We start from the raw sequence: 12,867 nt of genomic DNA on the forward strand, positions 1-12,867 counted from the left end.
CGTAAAGAGCCATACGCGGATGTTGCTGCGTACATTTCCAACGAAACTAAGTTTTCGTTGGAAATAAATCGTGCATAAAACACGTATTATTTTCGGTGTATTACCAAGACTTAAAATTTTTAAGTCTTGGTAGTATACACGCCGGCGAATAGGCATCATTTAGAGTATAAGTAGAGAAAGGTATAAAATCAAAGGGTCTGAATATATATAGCTCAATTGAAAGAGCAGTCGCCCGGCAAGTGAAAGGTCTCGGGTTCGATTCCCGATTCAGCGACTTTCGGATCTATATTTTTCTCTCGCAATTATTTATTTATTTCCGTAGGGGGGTTAGGGGTATTTGAAATTAAATCTAAAGTATGAGATTATTTCAAAAATTTTAAGTCTTGGTAGTACACCGAGAATAATACGTGCCTTGTGCACGGTTTATTTCCAACGAAAACTTAGTTTCGTTGAAAATGTACGCAGCAACATCCGCGTGGCTCTTTACGCTTTTTTTGTAATTTTAGATTTGCAATAATTAATTTTTCATAGAATTCTACATGAGTTTTGCATGGGTAATTTTTTGTTACTGGCATGCCGTTAACTGGGCGCCTTTTTTACCTTTTTTCAGAAAAACATCAAACAAAATTTTTCCAAAGTTTAAAACCGAAAACATTTAAAAGTTGTACAAAACTATTTTTTTTGGTATTGTTAAAATATTTACTTCTTTGTTTGCCGAAATAAATTCTTTTAATTGTTCCGAATAATGTCCTGTCCATGAATCAAGCAGTAACAGACTTTTTTCTCTTTCGTATTTCGTCTATAATTTTATTTCTCAAGAACTAATTTCCGCAACATAACTTTATTATATTTATATATATATAGTTGCATTTGGCGTAATACATAAGTTTTAAAATATATATAATTTCAAAATTTTTTCGAAATATAAAAAAATATTGAGTGGGAAAAGAGTAGTTTGGAAAATTGTATCATTTTTTTTAAATCCAAATACGCCATTGTAAAGTACATTTGAATCCAAACTTTTGTGTAATATTAAAATCTTTTATATTTCTATTTGTCTCGACGATATTCGCTTTGGAATGTAAAAACAGATTTTCTCACGATTGGTTGCATCCCTAAACTCATTTTTAACACTAACAAAGTGGTTTCGTTATTAGACCTATTACCCTAAAATTGTGCTGAGTTTCAGATTTTTTAAATTTTCAACTTACCAAACGTTCCTTGTCAGTCAAATATAAACTTGTATCAATTTTGCAAATTTTTATTTGATTTGATATATAGAATCACTTTTGTATTTTGAAGGATGCATAGTCAAAACAATTTAGACCTGACATTGAAAGGATTAAATAGACGAAAAATTTGGCCCGGGTCGAGACATTAAAATCACATCAATTTTTAATACAAGATCTAAATTGTTTTGACTATATAGATGATAACATCATACATAAAAATACATAAGTGATTCTGTGATAAATTTTTCAGATCAGATTTGCAAAAGTAATACAAAATATTCGTGAGTAGCTTTTTTAAATATTTAAAATAATAAAACTTTATTTATATATTTTAATTTTTATTTATTTGGCGCAGTTTTTTGATGTCATAATTATTTTGTAGAATTTTTTATATAACTGAATTTTGTAAAACAATTTTTTGTGGGACAATTTCTTAGTAATTAAAAAATAACATTGTTTTTTTTATATAATATTTTCACTTGGCGCTTTTTTACCTTTTTTTAAAAAGGTAAGTTTTTTTATGGAAGTAGTCTTACATTTATTTAAATACATTTTCTTGCAATACAATAAAAGCTGCTTTGCAGCATTAAAATATTTGTATCGCATTATATCTATTTTGACCTATTTAAATTCAAAATTCTCATAATATCCGTTAAACTTTGATACCGCATGCAATATATTAATTCAAATTGAATGAATAATCTATTTTATTTTGCATATTCTATTTTGATAAATACAAAGTCAAGGTTTTTAAGCTTATTAATATTTATAGTTTATTAGCATTTACACTTTACACATACACATTCATTAGTATTTATATCTTAAACATACACTATTTTGAAAATTTTATTAGTTAATTTGCATTATATTAATGAAAAATGGTATACATAGTGTCCAATAATTTGCGACTTACCTTTCGTGGGCAGATAAAGCATATTAAACTGAATAGAAAAGTCCTGTATCATTTTGCGATATTCGCAATAATTATTGAGTAATTTATTAGAATATCTAAGCGAATAAGCGGAAAGAAGTATTATCTGATCGAGAGGCGACGTCATGCAGCGAACGGCGAGCAATGTAGCGGCGCCGAAAAGTAAGATGATACGTTTGAGACTCAGCGACATATAACAAATAAGCCGTCCGACATGCTCACCGAGTCCGGTCTACCGCTTTCTGTTTATTCGCTTACAAGGGGAGGTCGCGGTTGACTCTTCACCGATTTTGATCTTCTTTGGTATGATGAATCTACATCGAAAAAAATTGTGTTCGAGATTTTTGTTCAATGCGCCTTTTAAAAAAAAAAAATTTTTCTTGCATTTGAAGAAATTGCCAGATTTGTTATCAGGCTTAAAGAAAGATACGCTTTCGATTGGTGCCGCTAGTCCAGTGGCAGAACACAAAAATAGTAATCCTGAGATCCCAGGTTCAGGACTTTCGGCTGTCATAATTTTTTTTTACTTTTTTTATTTTTTAAATTTTTATATTATTGTATATACAGGGTGTCCGGTAACTAATGGACCAACGATTACAAATAGATTCTTTGGTCAATTTGGGAACAATTTTTCCTCAGCGAAAATGTCGAAAAAGGTTATCATTTTTTACAACTTTCCAATAATTGTCATTATGTATCTTTATAGCTAAGCCTCAAATTAAAATTTTATTATAGTAAACTCTACCTGAAATTAACTGAAGAATGTAATTATGTTAGACTTTTAACTCCAAAACGTTTAGTTTCCAAAAAACCCATTTTTTTAAATTATAAGCGATTGAATTGATTGCTTATAACTCAAAAATTATTGACTTCTCAACATTTTTGCTAAGAAAAAATCGTCTACAAGTTGGCCAGAGAATCCGCCCTTAATCATTGGTCCGTTAGTTACCGGACACCCTGTATATTTATATAACATGTATTATTTATTATGATAAATATTCGGCATACTAATAACGTTAGAATATACATTCTATTCTAACATTATTAGTATGCCAAATATTTATTTATTATAATAAATAATACATGTTATAAAATAATAAAAAAATATTTAAAAAAATAAAAAAAAATTATGGCAGTCCAAAGTCCTAAACGCGGGATCCCGGGATTACTATTCTTGCGCTTTACCACTGAACTAGCGGCACAGATCGAAAGTGTATCTTTCTTTAAGCCTGATAGCGAACCTGGCAATTTCTCCAAATCCGAGGAAAAAAATTTTTTTTAGAAGGCGCATTGGACGAAAAGCTCGAACACGGATCAACTTTTTTTCGATATACACTCACCACACCAAAGGAGATTAAAATCGGTGAAGAGTCAACCGCGACCTCCTTTTGTTAGATATTCTAATTAATAACTCAATAATTATTGCGAATTTAACAAAATAGTATAAAACTTTTCTATTCAGTTTAACGTGCTCTATCTGCCCACGAAAGGTGGTCCGCGAATTATCGAACACCCTGTATAAATATGTTATATATTATTTTCAATTTAAAATATTTTATTTTTGAACAGCTTCAAAGTTGTTACGAAAAGAAATTCAAAGCGTCTTTATTAAGATATAAAATGAAATATAAAAATATATTTTAATAATGCATTTTCCGTTTTCCACACAAAATAAGATTCATTATCTACATTACACGATGCTCTGAATGCAAAATAAGATTTAAAAATTATTTATTTATATTTCTTTTCCCAGTGCTATACAAAAAATCCATACAAAAAATTATTAAAAAATTCTATAAGAAAATTCTAGAGAACTACTGACAATGAGAGTAATATAGAAATAGTATTTAAACATTACTGAAAAATATTGGAATACTGTATACTTATTGTAACATCACTAGAAAACTATTGAAAATCTATTCATGAATTATAGTGTTTTGTATTACACGTGCATACAAAATGACACTTTCCATGCATGATTTTTGTGCCGAAAGGTAACAAATTTCCAACATCGACCTACAATATATTACATACATATGTTCAATGCATTCAAAGCCGTATACAATAGCTTTCCAAGCCGTGGACAATTTATTGCTCACGGATTTCAGCACCATCTCGCAGCACACACGAAAAACAACTAGCAAACTACCGCCACTTCGCGCTTTCCCAACACGCACCTAACCCTGCTATTCATATATCAGTCTACTACGTAAATCAGGTACTCAAAGTGCCACTTTGAATGCACTTTAAATACAAAATAGTATGTGTTGCACGTACGGAAGTTGGCTAATGTCCACTCGTGCGGGTAAATGCGCACTCGTGATCAATAGCCAACTTTCCGCACTTGTAACACAATATACTATTTCCCTGTAATATTTTCGTCAAAAACTATTGAACTTATACTATAATTATTTGTAAATTATTTGAACAAAATTTAGTTTTATACGTCAAGGGAAAAAAGAATAATTTTCAAGGAATGTGTTATATGTATATGTATAAAGAACAACATGTCTTTAGTCAAATGGATTTTACTTGTTATTTTTATAACGTACTGTTTGCGATACAAATATTCTAAATGCATGTTATAATATATTTTAATTTTATATATAATTTGTGCATGTAATGCTTTTATTTGTTACATTGTATAAACTTTATGCAATTAAGTATAATTTGTGCATGTAATGCGTTTATTTGGCACATTATATAAACTTTATGCGTTTTCTTTACGCTATGCATGTTTTGTTATTCTTGCTATTCTATTATTATGTAACGTCTTCTCTTTCCATTTATCTCGTTCTGTATTAATAAATGTATAAAATTTAAAAAGAGAAAAATAACAGTAAGAGGCTCCGATAATAAATATGAAGTGCAGTAAACAGGGTCAATTAAGAGCCAGGCGTGGTTATTGATACGCATGACACATAATGATAAATTGAATCGTTTTATACGTTTCGATCCTAAGTTCGGACCATCTTCAGCATTTAGATAAAATAATATCAGCAAGCAAATTATCGCAGGTACAAACACTATCCCACACAGCACATGTAGATTAGGAGAATGTTCTGAGAATATCGTTAAACTATATTGAGTATATTCTAAGAATATTCAAAATATGTACTACGATATATCAAGTATATACTGAGAAAGTTCCTATGTCTCACTAGTTTGCTTCTCAGTACATACTGAAAATATCTTATAGTATATTCTGAGAATATTTTTAGTATATTATAAGAATATTTTTTAGTATACTATAAGAATATTTTTTAGTATCAATCAAAATTAATATTGGACGCTAGTGGTAAAAATAAACTTGGCAAACTTGATTTCGACGTAACTAGTAATTTTATTTAATTCTTTCACGACGTTTCGACCATTTGGTTGTGGTCCTTATCAAGTGAAAATTCTATAACATAATATTACACAATCGTTTTTACCAATGTTGAAACATACAAGAAACTATCTAAATGTTAAGTTAATAATATAAATATAAATTTTATAAACATACCCATTAATTAAACTGAGATTAACGCAACATCACACCGGTCTTATTTAAAATTAATAGTTAAAAATTAAAAGAGAAACACGTCTCATCGCTATGATGTTTTGTCAACGACTAACTTTGAAACGCGACACTAAACAATCTTTATTATTTTGTCGTAAACATTTGTCAAATTCTCAGTGTCTTTCTGTAAGTTAACCGTACTATCATGCTTCTTTATGAAGAACATTTTAGCAATTTCTTACTTACATGTTTCTCATTATGTAAAATGGTCGGTGATTTCCAATCAAAGTTATGTCCAAAATCACATGTGTGTTTACTCAAAACCGAATAATTAGACTCATGTAATTTAATATTGCTGGCATGTTCCTTCACTCTAATGCATAAATGTCTCTTAGTTTGTCAAATGTATGAGGCATTACAATTTTCACAATTGATCTTGTATACTACATTTGTTTTTATATCATTAGTTATTAAATCTTTACCTCGTTTTATCAATCTATTCAAATTTTTTGGCAAACTATAAACGACATTTAAGTTAGCATTTTTAAGTGACCTTTTAATACTGTTGCTGACGTCTTTAACGTATGGAAGTGAAATTACATTGTTATAGTCCGAATGACTATAACTATATTATATTAAATATAGTTTTAATAATAAATTAATAAGTCAGCTATTATACAATCGTTTGAGAAACGTTCTCACGCTCTCGCGAAGCGCTTATCGCGAAAAGACGCAAACGCGATGAAATATAAGCGTTACACCGAAAACCGCGGATCGCAAGCGAAGAATCAACCTGCTTCGCTTGCACCTAGATAAAAGCGTGTGAATAAAAATTAGCCAATGAAAGAGCTTCTCTACATCTTCCCCCGAAAGATGTAGAAAAGGGCAGGAGACCACCGCGAACGGAGAGCGAGGCGATGAAGTCAGTCGCTAACGAAAATCCAAAAAGTCAAGTCGCTAATTAGAACCTAACTAAGAGTCAAAGACAAGCCGCAGAATATAAACTATCACCTGTAATCTAACTATCGAGTGCGAGCATACTTAACTAACCGCCCAGGTGGGATTAGACATAATTAAACCAACTCGAGAAATAAATGAAATAAAATATTTATTCAGGTAAACAAGTGAATTAGTTAAAATGGAGACGCCCGCCGATCTTAGGATCCTCATCCTTCAGTCGACTGAGACCCCAAAATTTTCCGTGCCTTCCCGGAGGCACAACAATTTGGTGGCAGCGGTGAGATCTCAGCCGCAGGGTCGACGTTGTCTCCAAAATCCTCACAGCGACAAAGACCTGTAAAAACACATACAATTATAACAAGTGTTAGACGGGCACGTCAGTAACTCTGACGGAAACAAGCAGAAGCCACGACTAGGAGAGAACGAGAGAGCGGACAACATAAACAATGCAACGAGTGATAAGCAGCAGAGAATCGAAAAGGATCGCCGACGTCCAAGGACAACGCCGACCTACGACAACCTCACGGGCAGCGCATCATCACGAGCGACGACCCGCCGTATCTATCACCAACACGAAGCCGCCGTTATCAGCCCACGAGCGATCGAGTTGCAGCAGCAGCAGCCGACCCGTATAGAGCGTAACGATGCGAGCCGTAATACTGTAAGTCCGAATTTATTTGATTGCGTGAATGTCGGAAGGTGACGAAACACCCCGACAAGCGATTAAAAACCAATCGTGGTTGCATAGTACACCTGTACGGTTAACGACGCGAGTATTGCCTTTAACTGCGCAAAATCTCGAAAGCGTTCGTAGAAATTTAGACAGCGACTTGTCAAACAAAAATAATACCGAGTTACCTCCGAACGTAATAAACGAACGAGAATTTCCGTTTACTAGTTTTGACGCGAGTATATTCGCAAATAATCCGAGCGACTCCGTTCAAGTAACTCAAAACGAACCGCGTCGTTTGCGACCGTATACCAGCCGAACTCCGAGTAGAGTATCTTCGCGGAGAGAATTTTCATTAACGTCATACGACAGCGAAATATTCGATCCCGAAGAAATTGAAAGCGAAATAAATATGGCAGAAAATACAAACGTGAACGCGATTATTCCGCCAACCGCGATAGATGCCGAAATAAACATACTCCGACAAACCCTTGCACAAATGGGACAGAATTTAGACGTCACGTCACAACAACCCTCCGTCGTAGCGCCCGGAGAAACTTCACAAATGCTTAATATAATACAAGCTATACATGCAGAGCTACATACACTAAACACACGTATGACTAGGATAGAAGCCGCACAAGCATACACACACACAGACGAACAGCGGGAGTCCGATTACGAGCCTCGTATGACTTACGGACGGACTGAGCGCGACGTACGAAATCGACGGAGTACTGCACGACAATATATGTCGCTGAAAGAAGCGCGAATGATGATACCCGAATTCGACGGTACATCGCGACACCGCCTTCAGGAATTTCTAAACGCATGCACATATACAATGCAAAGCATACATCCCGGAGACGAAGAGTCTCTGATACAAGGCATACTATTTACTAAATTAAAGGGTAAAGCCATGCAAGTTTTCGAAACGCGAGACATACAAACGTTTGAAGAATTAAAGCAACAACTAGAGACCGCATACCAATGCAAGCAAAGTACTGCCCACTTGCAATTAGAATTTAATTCGCTAAAGCAGAAATATAATGAGACAGTACAAAATTTCGGACAACGCGTCGACCAGCTCGCTATGAATTTATACGATTCAATGATAGAGGGAGGAAACCAGACAAGCTCAGAGAAACGCACTATCTTACAAACGATCCAAGCACAAGCATTATTAAATTTTCAATTAGAGCTACAAAGCGACTTAAAAGTACTCGTACGCTCACAACGATATACGACGCTTCAAGAAGCGATAGCCGGCGCGAGCGCGGAAGAGAAATTTATCGGACTTAGCACGTCACGGGCAACTAATTCCTCGCTAAATAAACTTGAATCAACGCGGTCAGGACAGCGAACGACGGGACAATGTTATAGATGTGGAAAACCCGGACATTACGGACGAGACTGTCGTAGCAAAGTCAACGTTCTGCCGAAACCGGAAAAATCCTCGCGCGTATCCGCCATCGAAAAATTTTGCAATTATTGCAAAAAGCGTGGACATAACCGCGAAGAATGTTGGGAATTAAACGGGCGACCGAAAAATAAGACGCCCCCACGGAACAAGCCAGAGAAATCGAAAAAACCTGCGAAGTATTAATAAAATAGATAATCAAAGAATCCGGCAGGAGAGAAATTCCGAATCCGAACGTAGCAGCGATGAAGACGGAGAGCGCGGAGATAAGATTAAGAAGACTCGCGCGCTCGAATATCAGGTGACACACGTGCGCCGAACGCCGAGAGAGAGAGCGAGTTTAAATATAATTACTCTGCCTATGCGAGAGGCAAAACGCGGAAAAGTAAATATGCTTTACGATTCGGGAGCTACGATTTCATTGATAAAAGTGAAACACTTGAAGGGTGAGACCGAAATTTACAATAATGAAAGTAACCCTTGTTGGAATAACCGGTCATAAAGCAAAGACGATCGGAAAAATGTACGCGACAATTGAGCTAAACGGAAACAAGATAAAACACGCGATTTACGTCGTGAAAGATGATTTCCCGATGGAATACGACGGGATCATAAAAATCGATTTCCTCCAGAAGCAGCAAGTCACGTGCGATTACAAAAAACGCGAATTACAAATCGGAAACGCCGTCCTAAAATTGCAACCGTAATAACAAAATTATCTTAAAGCCGCGTAGTGAAACAATTATACACGCGATAACAAATAATAATAAGACAGGGATCATTCGAGCCAAAGAAACCGCCCCAGGAATCTATATCGGACGATGTTTGGTAGAATTGAAGAATTACCAATGTCCCATCAGTGTAATTAATACAACTGATAAGCCGGTCGAGATACACACACCCCTCGTAACCGTAGAAGACGTTTGCAAAGATAACGGGCACGAGTTGTACACGATACATACAGACGAGACTCCGAATCAATTAACGCGTGACGAACGAATTTGACAATTGTTACACACAAAACATTTAAATGAGGAAGAAAGGAAAGCGATACATAAAATATGCGAAGAATATAGCGACGTGTTTTATTTAAGCGGAAAACCACTGTCATGCACAGCAACGCTAAAACACGAGATAAGCACGCGCGCCGATACCTCACCCGTTAATGTGAGACCGTATTGCCTTCCCGAGAAACACAAATCAGAAGTGAACAAACAAGTACAAGAAATGCTGAAAGACAGAATTATTAGTACAAGCATTAGCCAGTGGAATGCACCGTTATTAGTAGTGCCAAAAAAGGCTGACGCAACAGGCAAACCGCGATTAAGAGTAGTAGTCGATTTCCGGAAGTTAAATGAATTAACTATAGGCGATTCATTCCCACTGCCAAATATTACCGATATTTTGGATCAGCTGGGAAACGCAAAGTATTTTACGACGCTCGACCTCGCATCTGGATATCACCAGATACCGATGGCCAAGCGCGACAAAAATAAAACAGCCTTCTCGACTCCCTACGGACACTACGAGTTTAATAGAATGCCGTTTGGACTTAAAAACGCGCCTGCGACTTTTCAACGACTTATGAACTCAGTGCTAACCGGGATACAAGGGCTCTGATGTCTCGTTTATCTCGACGACATCGTTATATACGGATCCAGTTTAGAGGATCACAACAGAAGACTCGCGGAAGTATTACAACGCCTACGGAAACATAGTCTCAAACTACAGCCTGACAAATGCGAATTTTTACGAAAAGAGGTAATATACCTTGGACATATTATTTCCGAAAACGGTATACTGCCAGATCCGTCGAAATTAGAGGTGGTAAAAAATTTTCCGACACCACGGAAAGTAAAAGACGTACAATCGTTTATCGGACTAGCGGGTTATTACCGGAAATTTATAGAAAATTTTTCGCGAATCGCAAAACCGTTAACAAAATTAACGAAGAAAACGGAAACGTTCGAATGAAAAACGAACAACAAATCGCGTTTGAAAAATTAAAAAAAAATTAACGACAGCGCCAGTGCTAAAATATCCGGATTTCAATGAAGAATTCAACGTGACTACCGATGCCTCGGACTATGCAATCGGAGCCGTACTATCACAAGGAACGGTAGGCAAGGATAGACCTATCGCATACGCCAGCCGAGTATTATCTCGCGCGGAACAAAATTATAATACTACGGAGAAGGAACTATTGGCAATTGTATGGGCTGTTAAACATTTTCGACCATACATTTATGGCACAAAGTTTAAAATAATTACCGATCATAAACCTTTGATATGGTTGTTCAATGTAACTGACCCCGGGTCTAGATTAATCCGTTGGAGACTGAAACTCGAGGAATATGATTATGAAATCATACACAAGGCCAGACGAGCAAACGCGAATGCCGACGCGCTAAGCCGACAAGTAACCCGAGATATCAACGAGGAGACAAAAAATTAGAATCTTCACGTTAGAAGAAGAAAAAGAAGAGGAAGAATTCGCGGATAATACAAGAAAATATTCTGAAGAGGAAAAGAAACAAATACTCTACGAATATCACGATGCACCCACAAGAGGGCATCAAGGAATCGAACGAACAATCAAAAGAATTCGATTAAATTATAACTGGCCAGGATTGACAAAAGATGTCGAACAATATATCGCCAAATGCAAATCCTGCCAAAAAAATAAATTATCGCGCCAAATAAAAGCACCTCTTGTGATCACAGATACTCCGAATAAACCATTTGAAAAATGTACATTAGATATCTTCGGACCGCTAACAGTTACCACTAACGGAAACAAATACTTACTAACATTTCAGGATAGCCTGACGAAACTCAGTAAAGCGATACCGATCGCAAATCAGGAAGCAAATACCGTCGCGAAAGAGTTCGTTACGAAAATAATTTTCGAACACGGCATTCCCGAGAAAATTTTAACAGACCAAGGCACAAATTTTATGAGCGAAGTATTTAAAAATATATGCAAATTATTAAGAATAATAAAGATACAAACAACCGCGTATCACCCCAAGAGTAATGGAGCATTAGAAAGATCGCACCGCACATTAGCCGAATATTTGCGACAATATATAAATGCTGACCAAACCGACTGGGATGAATGGGTGCCATACGCAATGTTTACATATAATACCACTCCTCATTCAGCTACGGGATATACCCCCTTTGAATTAATATACGGACGACAAGTCGAACTACCGACGGCACTAACAAAACCGCCTAAACTGACGTATAATTACGATGACTATCTACAGGAACTAAGGGAAAGAATAACGTGCCTCAAATCAACTTGCGAAAAAAATATTAAAGAGGAAAAAATAAAATCGAAAGAATACTTTGATAAATCCGCGAAAGAAACCAAATTTAAAATAGGCGACAATATACTCGTATACGACGAGACACTCCGACGCGGACGATCCAAGAAATTAGACGCATTATGGGCAGGACCGTATACAATAATAGAAAAAGATTCAAGCGTCAATTACACAGTAAAGAAAGGAAGAAGAGCATTACGCATGCACACAAACAGATTAAAATTATTTATTGAAAATTAGGACTTACCTAATCGTTTGCTTCGTCCTCGTGACATACACGTCCATAAGGGAGAGGTCGCCCCTCTTGCAGAGCCCTCAGGGTTTGCATGGCCGGAATCATGAATCCCTCTTCGGGAGGCACCAAAGCAACTTCGCGCACAACGCGCACACCAGACCGCACGTTTACACTCACGTGTAAAGAGAACGGAAAGGAGCTAGCCGCATATCTTGCGACAGCCCCCAAAGCCCGATCAAAACGGTTGGTCGACAATGCCGGCCCCACAACTGGGCCCACACATCTAAGAAACTTCGAACAAGAGAAACATATCGGTTCCCATCAGGGCACAAACTCTACATGGCATCGCGAGCAATCAAACCACATATCAGAACCAAACATTTTTTTTGTGTTAGACGACGCAACGGTAGTAATGAAGCAAAGGTTGTCATAAGACTAAAGGGACGACAGAAGACATATAGAACGAACGCTCCTCTTGCTTGATAAAAAATTGCAAACAAAAGCATATTCACGATCAAGGACAAAGTAGTAAGAAGAATTATATGTATATCATTACAGGACACTCTCACTCTTAGCCTGCAATGC

The 12,867-nt window shown here is 36.1% G+C and overlaps 1 protein-coding gene across 1 annotated transcript; it reads left to right on the top strand.

The window, feature by feature from the left end:
* The first annotated feature begins 2,288 nt into the window (after positions 1-2,288).
* Positions 2,289-8,901, top strand: LOC146720742 (uncharacterized). The gene is made up of 3 exons (XM_085488089.1): positions 2,289-2,325; positions 6,988-7,278; positions 7,325-8,901. Exons 1-3 carry the CDS (start codon positions 2,289-2,291, stop codon positions 8,899-8,901), a joined length of 1,905 nt encoding a protein of 634 aa, XP_085344215.1.
* The last annotated feature ends 3,966 nt before the right edge of the window (positions 8,902-12,867 follow it).

The sequence above is a fragment of the Nylanderia fulva genome, unplaced genomic scaffold (genome assembly GCF_048542155.1).
Source record: "Nylanderia fulva isolate GAGA-0341 unplaced genomic scaffold, ASM4854215v1 Scaffold62, whole genome shotgun sequence".
NCBI classification, from domain to species: domain Eukaryota; kingdom Metazoa; phylum Arthropoda; class Insecta; order Hymenoptera; family Formicidae; genus Nylanderia; species Nylanderia fulva.

Coding starts and splice junctions, on each gene's coding strand:
- LOC146720742 (XM_085488089.1), top strand. CDS start 2,289: ATGCAGCGAACGGCGAGCAATGTAGCGGCGCCGAAAA. Junction 2,326..6,987: donor CAATGTAGCGGCGCCGAAAA/GTAAGATGATAC, acceptor AATTATAACAAG/TGTTAGACGGGCACGTCAGT. Junction 7,279..7,324: donor AGAGCGTAACGATGCGAGCC/GTAATACTGTAA, acceptor GAATGTCGGAAG/GTGACGAAACACCCCGACAA.